General features: G+C 34.8%; 1 protein-coding gene across 1 annotated transcript; it reads right to left on the bottom strand.

The window, feature by feature from the left end:
- Positions 1-4,743: 4,743 nt before the first annotated feature.
- LOC129274602 (protein SPMIP7-like) lies at positions 4,744-22,102 on the bottom strand. The gene is made up of 9 exons (XM_064109024.1): positions 21,895-22,102; positions 20,533-21,109; positions 19,857-19,951; positions 19,019-19,089; positions 18,409-18,550; positions 17,773-17,840; positions 16,678-16,821; positions 16,015-16,122; positions 4,744-7,314 (listed from the first exon to the last, which is right to left on the bottom strand). Exons 2-9 carry the CDS (start codon positions 21,101-21,103, stop codon positions 7,179-7,181), a joined length of 1,335 nt encoding a protein of 444 aa, XP_063965094.1. The 5' UTR covers positions 21,104-21,109; positions 21,895-22,102; the 3' UTR covers positions 4,744-7,178.
- Between the last annotated feature and the right edge of the window lie 4,133 nt (positions 22,103-26,235).

Genomic DNA, 26,235 nt, shown 5'->3' with positions numbered 1-26,235 from the left:
CAATGTACTTGGCAAACTGTGAAATACCAGTCGTTCGTGGACGCATTGATGTTTTTTGTGGATGTAAATGAAAACCACAATTTAAAAGAATATATGAATAATCAAGACATCAAAGTTGGTGCTTATCTCATTAGATTTTAAACCACCATGTCACTGTAGTACAAATGACCTTCCTCTGATCATGCGTAGAATCTTTTGATCATGCGCAGAAAGGAACTACGAACTGGCTTATTGTGTACATGAAAGATACAAGTTGAGATAAATCTCATTCTGATTTTGAGTTGGATCAATCACAACACACTGTTAAGATGGGCATCTCGTGCAACTGGTCAAAAGAACAATACTAATACTACAGTAATACTTTATACAAACTAGGAATCTCCTATATGGATAGAGAGCATGGGATATTTCTTTTGTGTAGCACAAATTTCACGAGCTTAACCTGTATTTAAAGTTCCTCTGACTTGAAACCTTTTGCAGCTAAACTTGTCATTTATGCAACAGGCAGGTGGCAGTCAGATATGTACCTTGTATTTGTATATATTTTGTACTAGAAATGTTTGAAATATAACGCAAAGTATTTTACTAAGTAAAAAAGGGATTTGGCAAGTTTCATGTTAAGTAATTAAGCTACAAATTGCGGCACTTTAAATGGCTGAAAATAACAATTCACTAAAAAAAATAAAAATTGTATCACTTTAAATGGCTACATGTAAAATATACCACTTAAGTTGTTGATCTTGTAAACAAATCAAACAAGTTTTGATGATAATCTAGTCAGGAAAGAATATGGATACAAATTTTTTTTTATAATTGCAACTAGTAAACATTTAGTCACAGACATCTTCCAGATAAATGCTTTCAAAATTGATGGTTGAAATGTATTTGTGTTGTCCCCTACCTGTTAGTATGTTAAACAATTTTGTGGAAAAAATTGTGCTGGCAAAATGAAATATAGCAGCAAGTCTTCCAAGCTGAAAAGGCTTAACTGAAATTGGATCATCACAAAGAGAAATTAACCATGGTTGTAAAAGTAAAGATTATCAATTATCATGAATAGTATGAAAAGGTTTACACTCTAATGTCAAAAGACTTGATTTTTTTGTGTGAAAAAAAGTCAATCAACTTGAAATGTTTTTGTACTTCAGTCAAATAGTCTACTTTTTTATATATCCAAATTTTTAAACCAACTTTGTACAATGTAATGAGGTCTCTATTTTGCTACGATGAAATTTTTTTAGTGAAAGAATATCTTTTTCAAAAATATTAGAATTTTATTTTGACATTTTGCAGAAAGATAAGGAATGTAAGTGCACACCCAGTTGTCATGTTAAAGTTCACTTTTTGTTCAAACTTTTGGCAAGTTTCTATTTTTGGGTTCATTTGTTTATTTTTTTGTTTCTGAATGATCTGTCGTTTGTGTTCAAACATTTCTAATTCTGAGACCATTTAAACTCCGCTGGGTTTGGGGTAATGTGTTCAAAACATTTTTCAAGCAAGATAAGGTTAAAAAAGTTCAGAGTTTTAAAAATATTAAAGGTTAAATTTTGGATATTCACTTTATATTGATAAAAGAGAAAGTTTATAAATTCAGAGTTGGTTTTGAAATGTTATTGGTTAAATTTTGGAAATTCACCTGATATTGATAAAAGAGAAAGTTGTATTCCTGGACTGGATTTAAAGTCAAACTTTTTAAGAGAAATGGAAATAAGAATTTGATACTATGTGATAATTACTTTCTGCTATTGGATTTTGGTGTAATCTCATTTTGATATAAGGTATTTGATGCACCATTGTTTCTTCATTTGATTGTAATGATTATGATGATATGTTGTTGTGTTTTGCTAAACCTTATTCAAGGTTTGTTACTGTTTTAAATGTGACTGTTGATGTCATCCTTCAAAGTATTTCTGTTATTTTTTGGCATGGTTAAACTTAATGCTCAGATGTTTAGGATAAAGTTCTTGTTCTTTGAATATGTTTTGCTCATTTAGCAGATGAATCTAAATAGTTATCAAGATTAGTGCCTTGTGCCAAAGATATTCAAATTTTAATGATTGTAATATCCACATATAATGACAAAAAAAGTATTGAAATAATAATGAATGTAACAATTGCAATTGGGATGATATAAAAATGTATGTCACCGGGTTTAATTATTAATACCATAATTTGTCAAGTTAGTTGAGGTGTACATCGATTGTACAACAATTATAAAGTACGATTTCTTCATGACACATTCTGTGCATCTGAAATTGTTTTTCTTGCAATTCATATGGCGCCATATTTTGGAAAAACTTTGTTAATGTATGGTTGTCAACAAATTTTCAACCCTCAAATTATTAGATTTATGCAAGTTGATGATAATGATTAACAGTACTAAAATGACATGCATTATCGAGCAGGGGATTTTTGTACTAGGGCGTTTGTATATTCGGCAGGGGGCAATTTGTCATATCAAGCATGGAATATTTTGTACTAGGGGTGTTTGAAATCTCGGCATGGGCCAATTTGTAATATCTCAATAATAATAATAACAAATGCAATAAAACATAACTGAATTATCTTTCCTCTTTCAAAATTAAATGATACAGAAAAATGCAATAAAAAGTATTTCATTATTTGTGATCTTTCAAAATTGTATTCTCATGCATTTTGTATTTGCCACAATTCTTTAAGAGTGGTGGTTTTCTATGCAGCGTTTGTATTTCATGCCTTGTGTACTTTTAGACATGGTTTTGTCAAAAAAAAATTGCCAAAGTGTTCTTTCATGATGATGTTCAGAGTTACAATGTTTACCTTGTTAAATAGTAATCAAGTTTCAGAGTATTCGTGTGTTTTGTGCTGCTTACACGTAAAATCAAGGGTATGATCAGTGCTTTAAAGAAACATTAAAAATTTCTATGAAATTATAAAAGATAAGGAGAAAGATTGTTGTGAACTGTAGAAATGATTTATAAAGAAATTTATGCTGTGGACAACCAATAAAACAAGAGATGAATAAAACGAAGAAAAAAATCATTGGCATATTGTTGTTTATATGAGTAAGCTTTAAGTAATTTTCTTCATATCAGCTCATGGGGCCTGTTGCAGGAGGAATTGCAGTCAATCGCAACCTGATGTTCAGCCAATCAACAGAGTGCATTCTAGACTTGCAATTGATTTACTGTGTTGTGTCTAAATGCAACTCCTCTTATCTTGCAACAGGCCCCAGATTTCCATTTTTTGAAAATTCTAATTCGGCATTCATAGGTGATGTACAATAATGCAATAGTATCCATATAGCGAATAGGCATGAGTGCGATGGTGCGAGATTTCGCATGAGGTGAAAGAAAGATGCTCTATTCAACGAGGCGTTAGCCGAGTCTTTCTTGCACGAATAAGAATATTCGCTATTGTGTTGTACAACGCCTCGGAATTTAGCGAAAATATGAAGAAAAAAACAGTTTTTCCCTGCAAAGGTTTTCCCGGCAGCATTGCGCATTACTAATTGCACCTTCATTTTTACTGAGCGCAATGAATTAAAACGTATTGTGACGTCACCTAAAGCCGTGCAATGGTACATTTTGGATGGTACGTCTTGTGTGCAACGGTATTAATATTTGACATTTCAGCCTCCCATTTGCTCGCGTACAACAAGCTAAGTAGGCGTTTGTGGGGGTTTTGTATCACGATTTTCACTATTTTACAACTACAAAAAAATCCCCTGATAATTGTGTTTTATGTGGATTCTGAGTTATTTTCAATATCAATTAAAACTGGAGATGTTGCCCTTGCCCCAGACATTTCAACCTTCTAATATCAAGATATGCAACTATTTAGCTCATGTTTGAAAAGGAACATCTTTTTCATATCTTGATTGTAGAACATGAACCTAGGGGAAATACAGTTGCTTCTATATTTCTTATAGCAAGATCGATACTCACTTTCTGTTAAAAAGGCTGGGAGGGAATACCCTACCTTCAAATCCATTTTATGGGGGGGGGCTGTTTCATGTACACTGTATTATGAAACTGTTCATAAAATAACGAATGCATTTATTATCATTTGGCCAAGTTGTCAAAATAAGGGGTAAACAATTTTGCAAACTATCAAAAATAAAGTGAAGAAAAAATATAATTTCAAGGTGTGTGTGCATGGGGTATCTCTCTTTGAATTGTTAATCGTGTGTTTACACCATGTCAATTTGAAAAAAAGGCTTTTTAGTCTAAGGTATCAACTTGGGGTTCATGTTGTCAAGAGATAAAATCAAGGAAGTTCAGATATGAAAAAGATGAAAAAATCATGGAGGGTAGAAGATTTTGATAATAATATAGGTATATTTACCCAGGGAAGATACTTCAGTTCTGAAAACTGTTCTGCTATTATTATTACCCAGGCTTTAGCTGGGCTGCCTAGGCACTCAAAGCATTCAAGGAATTTCATCCTACCGGGTACCCATTCACCTCACCTGGGTTGAGTGCAGCAGTGTGGATAAATTTCTTGCTGAAAAAAATTACGCCATGGCTGGGATTCGAACCCATGACCCTCTGTTTCAAATCAGAAGACTAATCCACTGGGCCACAACGCTCCAATGATGGAATCATTAGGAACCCCCCACCTTTCAGCTGCTATCCATTGTATGTTTAATACAGTTATTAAAGTGAATACCATGACCCAGGCCCCGTACCTTGTACTAGAATATCCTTTAATTTACAGCTCAAGTGCTCACAGAAGTAAATAAAACAAATAAAACGACACATATTGTTTAGTTAAACATGGACGGATATTTATTGCTTTTCAAGAATGTGTCCAATAATACCATTTTTATAAAAAAAAAAACAGACATTAGTTTTGCATATTGTTCCACCGCAATCTTGCACTGCATATCATTCAAGTCACATTATTATTCCAAATAATGATCTAAAAGTATAAAAAGTAACCAACAACTTTGAATAAAAATAGCTTTTCAAATATAGAGTGATATACTGATTACAATACAGATTTAGATAATAATATGCATACAAAAGTAAAAAGAGGGGTCCAATATTCATAATGAATATAAAAGAGTAGGTTCTCATATTTTACATTAAGCTATGCACTGAAAGACAAAAGTTTTAAAAAAATACTTGAATAAAAAATATGTTAAAAGAAGGTAAAAATTATTATTCAACCTACAGCATTTTACGACCGCACGAGACTTTAATCTGAATAAAATATAGTACTTTGTATTACACATAATACTAATTCTCATTAAATTAGAAAAAGGTCTTATCTAATCCTGATCTATCATTGCTTCTAAATGATATTCAGAAAATGATCACAGAAAACATGATTGGCAATAGCAAACTGTGGATGTAGATAATTAAATGACTCAGTTTTTGAGGCAAGAGAAATCTGGGAAGAATGATGTACAAGTTGCAATCTCGGTATAAAAATGACCCATTTCATGAATTGGCCCTCATGAATATTCATTATCTCTCAATTGTGCCTATAGCCATTGAAGCACATCATAATGCTGAATATTCGAAATACTGAATAAGTGTCAAATCTATAAAGAATTCATAGGTCTCCAATACTCACGCAATGTCACTAACTTATTTGCATATTTTTAAAATACATAAAGTTGAAGATCCTAAAATCAATATTTTGAAAATATTGAGACCAATATAACTTCACAAATCCTATTTGATCCCCATGGGTTTTAACTTGAATATTTTGATTTAATAAAGAGCAATAACAAATTTACAGTAGATGTAGTAAATCTTTAATGTATATCATAACCAGTATAAAACTTTATACATAGACAGATCTATCCCCAAAAGCAGCAATCGTTCATATATACACATACTATTGTCCAGTAAATGTTGAGAATTAAGATATATATATTCTTAATTTGAGCTAATTATCACCTAAGAAATACAATCATAAAAACATAATTATTCAATCAATCTTGTCTTATTCATAGCATTTTATATGATTGCACATACAGTTTATAGACAAATACATTTACACATGTAATAATGTAGCAAAGACATTCGGAACAGTCATATAAGGCATAATCACTTTAAATTGCATAGATCTAGTGCATGTATATGAAAAATAGGTGCGGGGGAAAATACTCGGTATTGCTATATAATGATAATACAATTACGGAGGAAGGCACCAAAAACATTGAATGCATGTTGCATATTTAGTATATTACATCTGGAAGAATACTACGATTATAGAAAACTATCAATTCATAAATCCTTTTGATCATTGTTTAATTTATAGATCTCTAACAGTACATATATACACTGTTACAAGGGTATACACAATTGTTGCAAAGGTTACTTTAACACTCAAGTGAAGAAAGGTGACAAAATGGCAGCATACATATAAGCTCTTCATGCATTATAAAAACTTACAGCCATTATTTCACTTAAAATTATTGTGAAGATTTTCACTAAAAATACTAATGCAGTGAGAATAGGCAAAAATGGTTTTTACTCTTCTGACTATTCTCTTGAGTTTAAGACTGTATCAGAAGTTATCAGACAAAACCAGAAAATAAGAAAAAGAGGACAAAAAAAAAGCATTGCATCTCAGATTTTCTTTGTTTATATATATATAGCATGTTATGGTATGATGCCATGGATATATTATCTAGAGCCAAAAATCTTCACCTTAGAATTAGCTAAAATTCACCAAAAATAGGTTGTTACTGTATAAGTTGACTGGGGATTATCATTTTAAGGTTATACCCCCCCCAAAAAAAAAAATAAATAAATAAAAAAAATACTACTTGTGGCCTTCACGATATGATCACATAGCCTTTACTTAATAATACCTCCGGTAAATAATAACAATGATAATAATAGTAATAATAATGATATGCTACATATACAAAGCACTTAATACAATGTTTCCTCACCCGGCATACTATTACACAGGTCTTAGATATGGCTACCCTGATCAGGTGCCTGAGCATTTAAGGAATTTCTTCCTGCCAGTACACCTGGATGGAGAGTGGCAAATTCAAATAAATGCCTTGCTAACGGATGCATGTACTTCAGTGGAATTCGGACCGTGGCACTTCTGGTTCAAAGTCTGGATGCCTATCCACTAAGCCACAACACTCCATACTCACAATAATCGCAAGATCTGATTGGGAAAAGTTGAAAACTAGGTTTACAGTTACCATGGTAACACAGCCTTTACCTATACTGTTCTAATGTCCTCTCATCCTTGTCCACTTTGTTGAACGGGTTGCAGGGTGGTACCAAAGTGACCATCTTGGACATTCGTGATGTCCTCTTGTGTGCTGACTGGTTAGGGTCATATCGGTCAATCCTGTAGAAAAAGAATAAATGAATTAGTAAATGAATTAATGAATAAAACAATAAATATTTTAAAAAAATGAATACATAAAAGAATGATTATATAAATGAAGCATTCAAGGAATTTCTTCGTACCAGATACCCATTCACCTCACCTAGTCTGCAGGCACAGACCCTGATTGGAACTTTGATCAATAAGTGTGCCTCCACGCAAAGACTAGCACATACAAAACTTGCTGTTCCAATACAGGGTACGGTCTGCATAATCTTCCAAAAATCATTTCTCACGCTCCAAATCTGGCCCCACCTCCTTCTTTCCGAGTCACTTTCCATTGGCTAGTAAACATTGTCAATCAGCCTCCCTGGGGAACTGCTACCAGTGGCCAGTGAGAAGATAATTGATAACTCAGATAAGATTTAGCCAGTAGTTAATCCAACATAAACAATGTCCCATGCCCAGAAAACCCTCCAGGGATCTTGTGGTCTACATCCGAATGCAGAAATGAAATGGTCATAATAGGGCCGACTGTATAATACCATAGGAAATAGCCACATATCCCTGCTAGTACAAATCTTCCAGTCCTAAGCAGGGAAGTACACGTAAGCTATAGAAATGTCTATTTCTTGTATTGGCCCATTATAGTTTGTTCCAATACCAATATTCTTCGGTTTCTTTATATCTTTCTGTTGGGTCATTTTTTCACTTTATATAGGTTGGAACTTCCTTCATGTATTTTATTAGCCCTATAATAGATTATGAATATAACTAAGGATCAAGGACAAGTTCACCCAACAAAGAAGTTGATTTGAATAAAAAAAAGGAAAATCCAACATTTTATAACACTGAAAATGTCCTCAAAATCGAATGTTAAATAAGAAAGTTTAATCACATTTTAAAGTTTCGGTTAATTTCACATACAGTTTTCCACATCCTGGTCCGATTTGCAAATGAGGAGACTATCCACTTTTTTGCATTTGATTATGTGAAATATTCTAATTTTCTCCTCATGTCAAATAAAACAACGACCAATTCCTCCCTGAACATGTTGAATCAGCTTTTTTATTACTATGGTTCAGTTAACTTGGTCCTTATTGCACAATTTAAACAATAACAAACAAATGAAATAGTGAGTTAGGGTTATAAACTGTCTCGTTTGCATCCCAGGTGTGCATGTCACATCACTGTTTTGTGAAAAATAAGCGAAACTTTAAAATATCATACATTTCTTATTTTATGTCCGATTTTGATGAAATTTTCAGCCTAGCTAGTTTGATTTTCCTCTATTTATTCAAATAAAAGAATTATAGGGTGGACTTGACCTTTAAGATTTCATATAATTTGCACGAAGTCCATTTCTCTTTGGCTCTCATTTTTCTTCCCTATTCTCCACATTTATTTGATTCTATCTCATTACTCCTTAATCACTTTTCTTTTTTCTAGTTAAATATTATTACATCTTTAATTCCAATCTGTCATTACAGCCAGGGCTGTTGGCAACAAAAAACTGTGTGCAGGTTATAAATAGTAAAATTAAATTCAAATACTTAAAAAAAACAGTGAAGACTTTATATTCACAACTTAAAATGGCATGTAAAATGAGAAAGACAATGATGTCCCTCATTTTATACTTTTTCTTTCTTCTTCTTTCATTAAAAAATAGTTTTAACGATATTTCAATGTTTACAGATTTGACGTAAAAGACCAACTTGACTGAACATAGTAAATGTTAGTACCATGGCAGTGCCACATGTTTAGAAGAGAAAATTTTGCTTCACGTGACGATGAGGAGAAATTTGAAACATCAATATTCAATATATTAAAATACAAAAAAAAATAGTGAGTGATGTCGTCAGTCCCCTCATTTGCATACCGACCAGCAGTGGCGTACTGTGGGTCACGGCAGGGGGGGGGGCACCAGCAAAAATTCTGAGCCACTTAGTGAGCGCGCTTCGTATGTATCTAACTGATCAAATAATGCGAGCGCGAAGCGCGAGCTGAAAATGTTGGATATTCAGAACTAAAAAGGGACTCAAATTTTTGTAATCATTATACGTACCTGTCTCACTAAACAATGCGAGCGCGAAGCGCGAGCTGAAATTTTTGTATGTATTGACCTCAAACTGGAGATTTTAAGGACTATATTTTAGGAATCCATACATATACATGTACATATCTCACCATAGTCATCTAATGCGAGTGCTAAGCTCTTGCTGATTTTGTTAGTATTGCATCTAAACGCATTAAGCACTTGTCATGCTTGTAGTAATTGTAATCATCATTATACGCATCTCACTAATCAAATATTGCGAGCGCGAAGCGCGAACTGAAAATTTTGGATATTCAGACCTAAAATGGACATCATAATCAAATTTGTGTAATCATTATACGAAGAGCGAGCTGAAATTTTTTAACATTCAGATCAGAAAAAGGGACATTTTAAGGACTGATTCTATAGGAACTCATGGAGGGCAGTTATACCTCACCAATCCACTAATTGCGAACGTAAGCACGGACAGGAAATGTTTTATATTAAGACCTTAAAATTGGGCAATCGCTTTAGTAGTCATGAAAAAGAAGCATACTATTGTGCATAAAACAATATCTCGATGTGCGAAAAAATATATTTGGTGTATATTGACTTGAAAACGGGAGGTTTTAGTACAACAGGATTAGATATCTTCTGAAACAGACAATGCGAGCACCAGGAACAAGAAGACATCCCTCCCAAACAAAAAGGAAACCTATATGAATAAGAAAAAATGGGGGAAAGTCACGGGTGAAAAAAAAAGGGGAACGGAGCCCCTGGTGAAGGAAGGATGTAAAAGACGGTTAACATTATAACTCTACCCGCCTTGCCGGGGGGGGGGGGGCAGTCAAATGTACTGCTGTACACATGACCAAATTATTTCCAACCCCCCTATAAACGAGTTTTCCTCTGTGTTGAAATAACCCGCTAAACAAGTTTATCGCGGGCTTCATTTTGCACATTTTGGCCCCTAAACGAGTTGTCGCCAGAATATGACACCTAAACAAGTTTTGTCTCAGGCCCAAACACTTTTCAGAAAGGAGGAGGAAAAGCCCCGAGGAAAAAACATACCCTAAACGCGTTTGGCTAGTCTAAAAAAAAAAAATTGGAAAAAACATACCCCAAATAGACTCTACGTTTGACCCCGCGATTGACCATTGACCAGTCTTTCAAAACCACCCCTTTTTTGAAAATTTGTATTTTTGATACCCTAAACAAGTGCATGCGCGGTCCGCGTCCAAAACTTAAAAAATGCACCCCTTTAAACTATTTTCTTTTTTTGGTTACGCATGTGTACAGCAATATATTTCACTGCACCCCCCCCCCCCGCCACCTTGGCGCTACGCGCTCGCGATGCATGCCCAATTATTCACACAATTATAATGCTTTGTATAAAGAAGACTATAAGCCAAAACTACAATTGCTGTATTTCCCTGTAACGATAATTATGTGGATCCAGAGAGCTGGAGCGGCTCCGCACCCCCCCCCCCTTCTGCCGAAAATAGGGGAAAAGGGTAAATAAAAAAGGAAGGAACAGACAAAAATGCGAAGAAAGAAATGAAGAGAAAAAATGTGAAGATGATATAAGGAGGGGAAGTCCACCCAACCAATAACTTGATTTGAATAAAAAGAGAAAAATCTAACAAGCATAATGCTGAAAATTTCATCAAAATCGGATGTAAAATATGACATTTTAAAGTTTCACTTCATTTCACAAAACAGTTATATGCACATCTCGGTTGGCATGCAAATGAGGGAACTGATGACATCACTCACTCACTATTTCTTTTGTATTTTATTATATGAAATATTTTGATTTTCTCTTCATTGTCATGTGAAACGAAGTTTCATTCCTCCCTGAACATGTGGAATTCCATTATTTGAACATTTTGTGGTTCAGGCAAGGAGGTCCTAATTGTCAAATTTGTAAAAATTGAAATATTGTATGATTCAAACAATAAAAAACAAAAGAAATAGTGAGTAAGTGACATCATCGACTCTCTAATTTGGATGTAACTGACTCGTTCATATAACTATTTTGTGGAAAAATAGCGAAACTTTAAAATGTCATAACTTTCTTATTTTACATCCGATTTTGATGAAATTTTCAGCATTGTGCTTGTTTGATTTTTCTCTATTGATTCAAATCAACATTTTTCTGAGGTGGACTTGACCTAAAATTATGCTGGATTTGCCTATTGAACGAGATAGCACGGAAGATAACATGGAACATAAATATTCTCATATGCACAAGTGATTCGAGTTTTCATTATTGTTATATGAGAGATACATCATCCTGTTCATGATTACAAAAAGTGTTCAATTTCCAGTTCGCTCTATCGCTTTCGTATATACTTCTCTTTAAAATGTCCGGTGTTTGAAATACCAAAACCTTTCAGCTCGCACTTCACGCTCGCATCAATTATTGTTGATTTAGATACCTATCCTGTTCATGATTCCAAAAGGTGCTTATTCCTTCGAATGTTCATTTTTTAAAGTTTTATATATATAAAAAATTGCAGCTCCCGCTTCACGCTCTCATTTTGATTGGTGAGATAATTTTGATTGGTGAGATAATTGGTGAGATAATTCGGAAGTCACTGCAACACTAAGCAATCCTCAATGGGGTACTTCGGGCAAAAATTATTATCTAAACAAATAAATAAGAATAAAATTCACTGAACACAATGCTTAAAGTATAATCACAGTATGATTTAAAAAATAGCAAAGTTATTGAATTTTAAAGGTAAGCAATATTTTGTGAAATAATGCATGTTAAAGGGATGGTCCGGGAGTAGAATTCACTGAGCAAAATGCCGAAAATTTCATCAAAATCGGATAACAAATAACAAAGTTATTGAATTTTTAAGTTAAGCAATATTTTGTGAAAACAGTCGTCATGAATATTCATTAGGTGGGCTGATGATGTCACATCTCCACTTGTTCTTTTGTATTTTATTATATGAAATTAGGTTTATTCAAATTTTTTCCTCTAAGAACTAGAAAAATTGGATTGACAATTGATTTTGTGTATTAGATATTTATTGCTGCAACTTATTTCATTATAAGAGAGACATATTATTCACACAAGTATGAAATAATGAAAAAAATATGATTTTATGTAATAACATAAGAAAACGGAAAGTAGAGATGTGACATCATCAGCCCACCTAATGAATATTCATGACGACTGTTTTCACAAAATATTGCTAATCTTTAAACTTCGATAACTTTATTATTTGTTATCCGATTTTGATGAAATTTTCGGCATTTTGCTCAGTGAATTCTACTCTATGTATTAAGATATAAATATTTTCAGCCCGGACCATCCCTTTAATTGTCAGGAATATTCATTATATGGGCTGATGATGTCACATCCCCGCTTTAGTTCTTCTTATGTCATGTAGAAATCATGATTATTCCAAAATTTTCATTTTCATACGTTTGATATGCCTCCCTTATGATAAGTTAACTTGCTGTACACGGTAAGAAATAATGATGCATTAAATGAGTTGATGATCTTACTTTTATTTATTGGAACACAATGTTCAAATAAACATAATATCAATGATTAATTAACATTAAATACTTCAAGAACACATATACGTAATGTATGTTTTTGTTTTTAAAATAAGAAAGATATAATATTGACATAAACAATTCAAGAGGTGTCTTCATTAACATTTTTAGGTGAACTGTTGATAAGAAGCTTATTTGGGGGTGAACATGATGGTGTCATCTGTAATAAGATTGCAAAAAAAAATGTTGGTGTATACAATAGGCATGCAGCTTTCATAGAGGAATTTTAATTTTATACCAAGTCTGGGGAAATTTTTGTAAATTTCATATCAACAGATTACCCCTTTTACACACAAAAATAGCAGGAATAATAATAAATCACGCCCCATTCCTTGCTCATACTGAACCAACATTTTCAAATATTATAGTACTAAAAGTCGAAGCTATAATTATAATTATATTTCTCCCTGAACATGTGGAATTAACATTATTTTAACAGTTTATGGTTAAGTTAAGTTGGTCCTTATTGTAAAATCTGTAAAAATTGAAATATTGTATTATTCAAACAATAAAAAACAAAAGAAATAATGAGTGATGGACATCACAGACTCTCATTTGCAAATCGCTGAATTGTGCATTTAACTGTTTTGTGAAATATTAAGCGATACTTAAAATTTTTATAACTTTCTTATTTTACATCCCATTTCGATGAAATTTGCAGCGTTATGTTTGTTTGATTTTTCTATATCGATTCAAATCAACAATTTTCTGGGGTGGACTTGACTTTTAATGTTTTAATTTTTTTTTCTTTCGATCAGTATTTCAATTGATATAGGTTTTAGTAGTTTTGTATTTTCCAGGGTTTGTTCGGCTTTTTGCTGTCTCATTTTTAGTGTAATTTCTATAAAATGTTATTTCTTTCTTTTACCATTTTAAGTAATTGAGTTGGTGTTTAAGGTAAGAATGTTATGACATTAATTTTTCACAAAACATTGAGTTTAATGTTTATGCATTTGTACATGAAGGCCTACCTCCTGATCATCATGCAAATGAGAGAATTACCCATGTCACACACCATTTTCATTTGCATTATCTTATGATGTGAAATATTTCAATTCCTTCTCTTTGTAATCATATATTATGAAAAATTATTAATATGACTGAGCAAATTTGTACATGTGGAACCACAAAAGGCATATTGTAGATGAATATGAATTATTTGAGAGTATCTTTGATATCAAATTTAGTGAGTGTAAATTGATAAATGCTTTGCTGTTCTCCAATAATTATAGGGGAAAACAAACCCATATAAGCCTACAAACTAAAACTTGATAATTTAGATAATATGAACAAAATTGATATTGAAGTTGCAGTTTTTGAGAATATTTCCCGAACTTTCTTTGCCTTCTAATGCCTATACATGTAGGATAAAATGTTATGCCTGCGCTGTCAAAGATTATTTTTGTTTGATAAAACTTTGCTGTACAGTGTTAATTATAAGCAACGAAAAGGGCTTTGTTTGAAAAAAAAACACTGTGTGATCCAAAAGAATAAACATACCAACATGCACAATTAAAAAAACTATCAAGATTCAAAAAGAGAGAAAGCAACATTTATTTATCAGGGAGTCAGGGACCATGGCAAGACATTTGCCATATATGTAAGCCACTATTACCCTTTTTACACAGGATTTTCTTAACCCCGGACTATCGCTAACCCCGTACTATCCTTAACCCCGTACTATCTTCTTTCCTTTTCACACATGCCAAATCGTTATTGCTAACCCCGGATAAGGAATGCTTGCTTTTCACACACGAATCTCGCTTACCCCGGACTAGTGGTAGATTCACGAGCACACTGAGGGTTCATTCCTTTTTACACACGCTAAAATTTCCTTAACCCCGTACTATAGGTGGGGCTAAATTGCCATTTAGCCCCACCTATAGTACGGGGTTAAGCTTAGCCCACTTTCGTTTTACACTAGCGATCTTAACCCCGTACTATCGCTCTTAGCACCGCAATTGCTGGGATAACCCTGCTTTTTTGCAGGGCCAAATAATCCCGTACTAAAGGTGGGGTTATCCCACTTTGCAAAAATGCTGTGTAAAAAGAAAGTGGGCTAAGCTTAACCCCGTACTATAGGTGGGGCTAAATGGCAATTTAGCCCCACCTATTTAGCCCCACCTATAGTACGGGGTTAAGGAAATTTTAGCGTGTGTAAAAAGGGTATAAGCTATTGCATAATGCTAGACTGCAATTTCAATCAGGAGTATTAGTGCGATGCAGCGTGTTGATCTCCTGCACAGCAGGTGACTGGCCCAAATGACCAGCTAGTGGGAGGAGAGTTCAGAGAGGGAATAGGTGGTTTCAGACCGCCTCGAAGTTCGCCAGTTCCAGGTATTCTCTGATCGGGAAATTTACCCCGATCAGAAAATACCAGGTATTTTGGCGGTCTGAAAGCAAACTACGCGTAATATCCCCGAAAGAAAATACCCGATAAATAGTAGGTACTTGGCGAAATTACGAGAACTTTCGCGGGGATTTTTCCAAGGTCGTGGGTATTTTGGCGGTCTGAAAGCAAATTACGGGAACTTTTAGCCCAGCGTGTCGTTGGGTGCAGCGCCGTGCATGGGTTGCTGCTGGGCTAGTGATTTTGAATTTCGCGCCTTGCTGCTTATCAGACCATACTGCGCATGCTCGTAACTTCAGGAACTTATCCCGAAGGATATGTTTCAGGGCGGTGTGAATGCAGGAATAATTAATGGGTATTTTTCAGCCTAAAAAAGTTCTCGTAATTTAACGGGGATTCTTGTGATCGAGGCGGTTTGAAACCACCTACTGTCATGGTAACAAACTCACAATGATTGACATAGCAAAATTTGTGCCCAACTTCCAAAGATGAAGCAGACCCTGAGCGAGAGAGCCTTCAGTACACAAGGCATGAGTAGGCTGCACATTCAGACCCTTAACTCGAGTGAAGGGTTTGCCCAGCAGACTACACCTCACCTGGGTTGAGTGCAGCACATAAAATGTGGGTAAATTTCTTGCTGAAGGAAAACACGTCATGGCTGCGAATCGAACCCACGTCCCTCAGATTGAAAGACGAGAGTCTTAACCACTAGACCATGACGCCCCCACATATGGAATCTACCATAAATAAAACCTACCTGTGAACTCTAGCTGTAGTCTGTGGTGGTGGGATGGGCACATTGGCATTAGCTGGTTTCTCTGACTTCCAGTGGGTACAGCCTGTATAACCAGGGATATTTGGCCGACTGTGGAGAAAAATCAAGAAGCAAGTGGGTCAGTTGAGTGCGTTGAATTCAGTGGGTCAGCAAGGCATTATATAGCTCAGTCGGTAGAGCGGGGGTTTCGGATTCCGGTTACCCGGGTTCGATTCCCATCAGTGCACTAGTGCCCTTTGGTAAGGCATTGATCCTCGTTACCAGAACCCTCGGAGAGGACTTTAAGCTGTTGGTCAACTGGTTGCTTGCTTACAAGCATTCATGCTTTCTTAGCAATCAGGTAAAAAAATAAAAAAAATAAAAAGTTTTAAAACTCTTGTGATATATTTCCTTATTGTTTTTAATGGAACAGTATATCGGCTAGTTAAGTGATTGAAATTTGCGCTAGTTATCCAAATCATGAATGATATGAATCAAATTTTTAACAAATACTCTCATAGATTCAGAGTTGACACAAAGTTTGATGAACATTCTCTTGAAAGAATGGCATTTCAAACATATATGTAAATCATGCTTGTAATATTCTTGCTTGACTCAAACTTTCCACAAACACACTCTCTGTGAAAACAACCCTCTAAGACTTACTTTGCTGTGTCTGTGTACCAAGGGAGGCTGGTTCTCTGGACAGCAGAAGGGAAGAAATACTGCTGAGGATGATCTCGCTCGCCAAAACCTCCAACAAAACCAGTGTAGTTGGGAATCTGGTAGTTCTTCCGATGGGGGCTACAGCTGTTGATAAAAAGAGAGGAAATTAGGGATAACACTTTAGGGTAAAATTTTTGTTTGAAATCAATTGTGCACAGTAGCTTCCTCTTGTTGATGCAAAATTTACTTCTTTACTAGGCTATTCAATTTTTGAATTCTCTTCTCCCATGGGCCTAGCAATTAATAATGTATTCCAAAAACAGGTCAAATGCTTGCACAGATGGGGGAGTTGGGGGCTATTGCCCCCCCCCCCCCTGCCAAAAAAAAATCACAACCAAGAAAAAAAAGAGAAAAGGCAAAGAAAATGAAAGGGATAACGGTGAAATATATTATTTTCTGAATATTATGTCAAAATTTATCACCAACTTGGGTTTTTGTGATAAAAATGTAGAAATTTTTGCTTGGTCACTTTGATTGCTCACAACTTTTTATTAATTTTACGCGATACACCATATCGAGCCACTCAAAATTTTTGGCTCGATTACGCCACTGCATATTTGTATATGGCAAGTAACTGGGACCCTGCAGATTGTCAATATTTGCTTTATTACAAACTAGTATGCATGAAATTTAAAATATTGAATGAGCACATTTTGTTTGTAAAGGGTAAATGGCAACTTTATATTTTGTAAATGTTTAGGGTAAAGGCCACATGAATAACCACATGATCCACAGATAATAAACCATCCATCAAACATGTCTATTTTATCTTAGTAAAACAAATCACAACTTGGGAATTTTTGCATATATATTTAATATCAAACATCAGAAGAGTATTTTAGAAACGTATGATATAATTAAGGAGAATCTGCTCAAAAGTAAAATCCAATGGGACCCCAGAGATCTATTTGAAATAGGCAAACTTATTTCACTTAGAAATAAAAGAACACATGGATTGGATAATCTAATCTGAAAATGACTTTGACCTACTCAACTTTATATTAACTCATGCAAACTTTTTAATCATGTACTTACAATTCAATCGGTCCTTTGATATGAAAACCATCTCTGTTCTGAAACATGTCAAATGATCTTCCAAGATTCTAGATAGAGGAGAAAAAAATGGAGGTATTAGAATTGCTTCTCCTATTTTTGTATGGTATCAGCATTCAGTCATATCTGGCTATTGTCAATAAAATCATTTCAATTTAAAATTCATGTTCCTATCCCATATTCTGTTTGTGTTCAGAGTTTATATCTACATAGCTGATGTCAAAACTTAGAGAAATAAGATGATAAAACACCAATACTTCAACTTGGTTCCAACGAGTGCTTACCCTGAACAATTAAGTAGATTAGAAAGGTACAGTGGCAATCAAGTCAAAATAATTTAAAATGGGGGGGAATAAGAAGGGTGGAAAGACCTGTTTTTCTTGGGACACAATATCAAAATCGCAAATCAAGAATATGAATTCTATGCTTCCGATGTAGGGATCAGTCTTCACGTTTTGTGTTACCTATGATACTTTGCAGTCCAACTTCTTTTCATATGCCACCAAAGTGCCCACTGGCTACAGTTTTCCCAGCTTAATAAGCTGGGCTGACAGAACACATTCAAGGAATTGATAATGATGTACATATGAAACAGGGCTCCATACACTGAGAACATACCTGCCATGGCTGTGCGGCAGACTCGTACCGTTTGTTCACACTGAAGCGATGTGAAACCGGGTCTGGTTGTCTTTCGAGAGTAGTGGCTGGGGGTAGGACCTTGGGCGCCAATTTGGTATCCCAGTTCACCGCTTCATATGCCCTATATCAAGAAAAAGAAAATAGTAAAGAGTAATACCCCTGAAATAGAAATATGAAAGTTGAAAAAAACTGAGGATATTGTTACATATCAACATATCTGATGTGCAGAACAGGAAATATATATTTTCTGCATGGTGGGCTTTCTATCTTACTTTTGTTCATACCACAAATAGTCTGTAGAGCCCCCATATTTTTTTCCAATCAAGCAGCATGTAAACATGTATGTAATCCAGGGGCCCGTTTCATAAAGGACTTGCAACTGTTGTAACTTTGCCATTGTGGCAACTACCATGGAAACCTTGATTCTGATTGGCTGCTGAGCCCTGTTATCATGGTAGTTGCCATTTATGGCAAAGTTGCAACAGTTGCAAGTCCTATATGAAACAGGCCCCAGGTCTCATACCATTAACTTTACAAACACCTCATTGACTACCCCACACTCCTTTTGGGTCAATTCTACTACACTCACCTTTGGGTAGAGGGTAAGTAGACATATCTCAGTGCTGCCTCATCTTTCCAATCTTCAGCTTTGTCAATGACCTTCAAAGATAAATTTAGAATGAAATTTATGATATAGGGCTTGCAATCATTATGTACACACTATATAGGCCAAGATAACTGACATGAATTGATATCTATGTATAAAAGACTGGCCAAAACAATTTAAAGGAGCACACCTAAAAGTACCTAACTAGTAAATCCAAATTCAATCGTTCCAATCACAAATAATCAATATATCAAGTTTTTTGGTCGTACAAAAGTTTGAAAAGCAGAAAATAAGAATTATGATTACAACAAAGGAAACAATTATTCTATCATCACATCTTTTATCCCTTAGATCAGAATTAAGCCCATTTCATAAAACAATGAAGATTATGGTAAATGTCATTGAAATCTAAATTTTGATTGACTGCTAACTCTTGTAACAAGTGGTGGAAATAGGAATTACAATGGGGAGGGGGGGGGGGGTAGAAAAAAAATGATCATGACTCAGAGGGAGCATTTTTTTTCTTCTATTTAACAAATTGATAGCAAAAAAAAATGCAACTTTACATTACTGTATAACATTTTTTGCTTGTGTATCCTGCTCGCATTGCATGTTTGATGAGATACATAAGATTATTCCTCAGAAGGATATCTGAGTTTGTTTTGAAACAAGTCGCCATTAAAATCACTATTATTATAAGCGATGATTTGGCCAAACACACAAGGGAGCGCTGCCTTTCTCCATTCTTTCTAACCATCTGATCGAAAGCTATACATGTATTTAATTAAATTGATATATTCAAGTTAAATGGTACACTTACATTTGCTTGATTTTTAATGTTCCTCGAATGAATCTGTTGCCATATAAGGTCCTGCTCTTTCTCGGTCTTTCTTGGATCTTTATCACTTGTCCAGCCTGGAATAAGAGAGAGTAAAATTAAGTCTATTATTTTGTAGTCGCCCTTGCTATAATTATATATGTACAGGTCTAACAAAAATCCTCTATACCAATATTTAGTTAGTCATGCAAGCGAATGTAGTGTGCCTATAACAGTAATAACAGAATTTGGAAACGATTGCCTGTATATTATTTGTATAGCAATCCGAAAAACTCAGAATCCAAGGTGACCAAGGCAATTATAAAACTGAAAAGTGCTTAGAGACATCACATACTATAAAAAACGTGGATTAATATATTATGTAAAGGCTTTATTTAAATAAAAAATGTTTGGTCATTCGCTGAGAGTGAAAACCTTTTCATTTTTTTGCCTGTCAAATATTCCAGGACAAAAATCGTCTTAACTCTGTAGTGAATAAACAGTTTTTGGTTTTGCTCTTTTGTTTTTGTTTGGTTTTAGGCTTGTTAAGTTTATCTTAAGAAACTAGCACCTCATCTTCAAAAATCATTCCCAGGACCCTGTCAACCAAGTTTGTCTGCACATATAAATTTCTCTTTGAAAAAAGTGATCAATTTTACAAAAAAACATAGGAACTGACCTCCTAGTTTTGCTCGAATCATGGCATCACTTATTTTCCTGCTATTCCAAGTACCGGGATCATTTAAAACTCTTGTCTTCTGCAACTGAGGATCGTTGTATTGCAAGGAAGCAGGGGCAGAAGCTCTCAAGGGATTCATGGTCCCGCTGCTCTCCCGTGAGTCAGACTCCTTTACTTTGTCTCTGTGAGCAAGAGTGGTCGTCGGTCGCGGTGAGAACGGGGTGACTGTGTTTGGTGGATTGTCTGACTGCTGCATGTTCGGTATATTCTTGACCCCCGTATTTCTGTCCACGTCTGCCGCAACCGACACAAACCCACTAGTCGGGTCAATAATTGGGTAATTGTCTCGATTGGGAGCAAGGGTGTCATCATTATATTTCACAAAACCTGGGTGGCCGTGATCTTGAAAGCTAGCTACATCGAAACGTCCTCTTGAGATCGGCAGTTTCATCAAGCGCTGTCGCCGATTTCTCACGATGCCTTGGACGTCGTTTGTCCCGGCGTTCGTGTCTACTTGAAGATGGAGTCTTAAATCACCAAGTGGCCTCGGCCTCACCATAGTTTCGGCCATCTTGATCTGTAATTGAAAAATACCAGAATCAGGTAAGAATTAAAGAATTTTATTCAGCTCATTAATTGTGGAATGTCGGCATACTATAGCATTATTGTTTATTTTCTTATAAAATTGAAAAATTCTCCACAATGACCTGAAATGGAATCGATCATTAAAAATGGCAGAGACAGATGTTCTAAAGAAATAATCCATAGGAATGTTGCTGTTAATTGTACATTGAATTTTGAAACTTGTTATGTTGGAATATCTGCAGTTTGGAGGTATATAGCTATAGCTTGGCTTTGGATCAGACAAAATTAACATTTTCATACATCTTTAGGATGGCCCACAGCAAAAAAGGGGATGATGATTGATACTTTTGAAAGCTATTGTAATTACTTTACAGATCAACTCGCAAGTTGATATTTACACTCATCTCCAAAGAATCCAATTCATGAAGACTTCATAATCATAAACCATTATTGAAGTCTTGAAATTGATGAAGACATAAAAATAATCAAAATAACGGTTTATGATACAACAGTAATTAAATATGATGTATCATAATTGAATTTTCATAAACTCCTGTAAGCAATTATAATTTAATACAATCTTACACCAGTAATACAGCCCTGGCCCTGGTGTATATATATATATCAAACTCAACATTAGAACAAAATACATAACACGAATACTTGCATATGGGACCGAGATGGAGTCTACTACACACTATTATTTGCTCGAACCTAATTGTATTTCTAAATGTTTCGAAATTCACTGAATTAAACAGATAACATGTATCTACGTACCTTATGCCTGTTCTCCGCTTTAGATGATATATCCTTTCCAACTTTTTTGTGGTGCTCGTTTTATATGTTTCTAGGACTTTCCTCTTCTCCCTCAGCCTCAGGTGCTTTCCTTGTTTGTACGTGTCATATACTGCACTGTATCTGTATATGCTGTGGTCTGCCGAAAAAACAATAGTATACTACAGTTGCCATGAGACGGGGTTCAATCATGTTTATCGATTCCAGCGAGATCGCAAATCTAGCTGATTGGAAGAGTCCATTATGTTTTAGGGGTTAAAAGGTTCAAATATACCATCTAGCTAGGTTCTCATAAAATTGATGCATTCAAATAATTCAATATTTTACTGAATATAAGATTTCTGTTTTAAAATAAATGTTTTAATGTGAATAAAGCAAAGCTATTTTAGCTATTTCCAGAAGTTTTTAACCGGTTTTCCCTCTAAAATAAGTGTAGGAATCCAAACACCTGTTCCGTCTTCACTGATTCAGTTAAGCAAAAGTTTCCACCAATCGGGTGCATTTTCACTTTTCGTCTACTTCAGTTATCTTACATTAAAGCAATTGAGTCAGAAACTGTATTTAAATGAAAAGAAGCCCTAATCAATATACCAACCGTGTAGACATTTTTTTAAATCCTATTCTCTTTTTTTTTCAGATGGCAAGATCGTTTCTATAATAAGTTTGTTCAACTTCTCATCAGGCGCAATCCAGCCCCCCCCCCCCCATATCATTATGAGAGCGAGCATGTTGTGACCGAGCGAAAAACTTCTAATTTGAAAAGAAAAACCTTTCATTTCAAAGCACTTTGTGACATGAATGGAATACCGAATTACATCTATAGGGCCTACATGTATAGGTTTCTCTGTGGTCGAATTTTGGGGTCTTGGATTGGAGGTGGGTGGATGGGGGTGCTACCATCATGTGACCCCCACAGTATAATCACTGCTAAGTATATAGATAGAAATTCACCGTTTATAAAGAGGAATCCTGATAATATCAAAATAATCTGCACTCGCATCATTTCGCATCAATGCTGCAGGAAAATCTGCAGCATTGCATCTCACAACTTCATTGAAATTTCAATTATGCCCCCCCCCCCTCATTTCTCCTCTATTCTCTCGCGTATTCTTTTAAAACAGGTTCGGTGAAAATAAGTTGTTAAATGGAATTCATGTGCAGTTTAGATTGCTAGAGGTCTAAATAACGTTATTTTTTGTGTGTAATAATATTTATCAAATCATTCATGCAGTTCAAAATCATACAACTAATAGTTCATTGCAAAATGTTACAAAAATCTTTTTGCATGATTGCTTCTACTTCTTCTTTTTTACGGGAAATGTTAAATGCTCTCGATTAGTAATATTTTTCCCATTTTCTTTTTTAGGGGGAGATGACTTGATATTTTTAGAGCGCCCCTCTGTTAAGGACGTTCCACAGTTAAAGTGAAATCCATGTCATTTTCACCAAACTTTGCACATAGATACTTTAGAACCTTAATATTCGAAATATGCAAAAATTAACATAGGTCCATGTGCTTGATTTTTTGCTATAGAGCTTCAAAGTTCACCCAAATTGATGTTCTTAAGAATTGCGCATTCAAAAGAATTTGGCATTTTTAGACCGCCCAAGATTACTACAATGAGTTTAAACCTCCATTACTCAGTCAAAATACATGAAAAAGTCATCAAATTTCGCAAGAGAGTTAATTATTGTATCGTTAGAATGGAGAATCTATTAATAGTGCTAATGGTTTGCAATTTTAAGTTTAACAGCACTGTCAGTTCTTAAAAATCGCGTAAAAGATAACAAAATCCCAATCTAAAAAATGTAAAATTTCAGTAACAAACTACAAACGTACAATAAAAGCTGCACTTTATTCAAAATCCATGTCATTTTCACCAAAATTTGCAGAGTTGTAGAGGAAGGTATACCTAAGAGGTACAAACATTAAAAAATAGGGGTTCATGTGCTTGTTTTTAAACTATCACCATTTTTATTAGAGCAAATGTGCTTTTTAAAACACCAAAAATGGGCCAAATGCTTAGTATCTATGTGAAGAAAAAATCAAAACCACTCTACCATTTATTCAAACTCGGGGTAATATTCGTGATTCTTGGCAGCACTGCAGAGTAAAGTATTTTGAAATTATAGAGAATATTTTTTTGAATGGTCCATGGAATAATTCAATTTTTTAGCTTCATGAAATAACGCATCGGATCTGCAGTTAAAGTGCAGAAGATGAGAAAAACCAGCTCATACCCGCAGCTAATTAATCACCTGTTCATCCATTGTGACGTCAGCGCGCAGAGTGTAAACTATGCGCAGATCATAATGCGCACAAATATAACTGTGGAACGTCCTTAAATCGATGCTTGTTCAGCAAGGAGTCATACTATTGAGGCACAAACTCATTCTATGTAATTTGATTTCATTTCTGCTTTCATGATGAAAATACAACATAACATATACAAAGGCAATAACAAAACAATAATACAAAATTCGTAATATAAGCAATGAAAAATAAATATTAGCAACATGCATCATTCACCGGGATTATTCACTTGAAAGAAAAGTCATAATTTAAAAGAATGCGAAAGACTGCCATCGTGAGCGATTAAGCGGCATCGTCAAAATCATGGATCCCACTCCATGGTCAAAATAGTACATAAATATAATTTCTTGGAATGGAAAACAAAGTACAAAGAAATGAAATCATAATTCAGCAGAAATAGCAATCGACAATTTATGAGGTTTCATTCGAAGAAAATACTATTTTATACTATAAAGGATTCAAATCAAATGAAAAATTAAAAAAAGAAGATGTATCGAAAATGTATTAAAAGCATTCCTATACTCACGTGCTCCAAAATGGCACTTTCACAATTTTAAAAATGATCCTATCCAGTCACTCACGCTTCTCGCTCGCAGTGGCTGTTGATTGAGATTGATAAATGATCTGTTCAATAAGATAACATGGGGCTTAAAAATCCAGTGGTTCAAGTTAATATGAGCAAATTATTCTTCTCGTGATTTCATTATTTGTTTTAGTGAGAGACTCATCAGTTTTTAGTTAGATACTCATCCTGTTTATTGTTACAAAAAGTGCTTACGTCCACTGAATTATCATCTCAGATTTTTCACCTCGCGCTTAACGCTCGCATTTTTAGTGAAATATCTTCTTCATGTACTGCAAACAGTCTTTAATCTTACAAGTCAGTAGGACCTATGTTGAAAATTTTCGCCCTTGGTATTGTATTACCGCCACTGAGGGGAGAGTGTGAGATCGAGGGAGGGTTAAGTTATCTTTGTTGATTAATATCTATCTGTAATGTAAGATCATGGCCCACGCGTGACCCATAGGCAGCACCTCCAGGTATTCAGGAAGATATGTCAAAACCTTCATTGTGTAGTAAAAACATTTTTTTTGGGGTTTTTTTTTTTGGGGGGGGGGGCTTTTCAAATTTCTCGGGACCAATTCGATCTCCCTTTTGTAGTGATTTTTTTTTCTTTTCAAATTTACATCAGCAACCCCACTCAAAACATCGTTCCCGGCCCGGCCGCAGCACTGAACTAGAAGTTCAGTGGGCCGCAGGGCCCTGTAAGATGTCAGATACAGCAGTAGTGGATCTATGGGGGGGGGGGGGGGGGGGGGTTGGTAGGGGTTTAACCGACCCCTGGCCCTTGGGGTGCCAATTAGTTAAAATTAGTTTAAAAAACGTACCGGTAATGACTTTGGTGGTGTGCTATAGTGAAACCTTTAGTTTTTTTTTTTTTTTGCTTGTCAAATTTTTCGGTAGCAAAATGTCCTTCATTTAGTAGTGAAGCGTTTTTCTTTTCTTTCCTTTATTTTATTTTATTTAATAATAATAATAATAATAAACAGTTCTTGTATAGCGCATATCACAATTATGAATAATGTCTAAATGCGCTTCCAATTAGGACTTGGATATTATTACCCCAGCTGTAGCTTGGCAGCCGTAATTACTAAGATACATTTTTTCAAATACTTTATTTATTTATTTATTTATTCATTCATTCATTCATTCACTCATTCCTTCATTCATTCATTTATTTATTTATTCATTCATTCATTCATTCATTCATTCATTCATTCATTCATTCATTCATTTTTTTTTTTTTTTTTTTTGGGGGGGGGGGCTTGTCTAATTTCTCGGTCAAACCCCTCCTTGGAAAAAACTAGATTCGCCCCTGTGTCCAGAGACATTTCCCTTCCATAAAAAAGTGAAGGATTTCGATTATCACTAAAGACTTTCGTTTTTAATTATTACACTACATGCATGCACGGTATACCAACAAATGACAGATTGAATTCATATGCTG

This window comes from Lytechinus pictus, chromosome 13 (genome assembly GCF_037042905.1).
Source record: "Lytechinus pictus isolate F3 Inbred chromosome 13, Lp3.0, whole genome shotgun sequence".
NCBI lineage: Eukaryota > Metazoa > Echinodermata > Echinoidea > Temnopleuroida > Toxopneustidae > Lytechinus > Lytechinus pictus.
Note: the sequence above shows the minus strand (reverse complement) of the source record. Positions and strands in the feature narration are given on the sequence as shown.

Bases quoted from the DNA above. Each gene is read 5' to 3' on its own strand.
- LOC129274602 (XM_064109024.1), bottom strand. From the start codon at position 21,103: ATGGCCGAAACTATGGTGAGGCCGAGGCCACTTGGTGATTTAAGACTC. The intron at 19,090-19,856 runs GTAAGTGTACCA...TTATCTTTGAAG, and splicing joins ACATTAAAAATCAAGCAAAT to GTCATTGACAAAGCTGAAGA. The intron at 16,123-16,677 runs GTAAGTCTTAGA...TTTTCTCCACAG, and splicing joins TGGTACACAGACACAGCAAA to TCGGCCAAATATCCCTGGTT.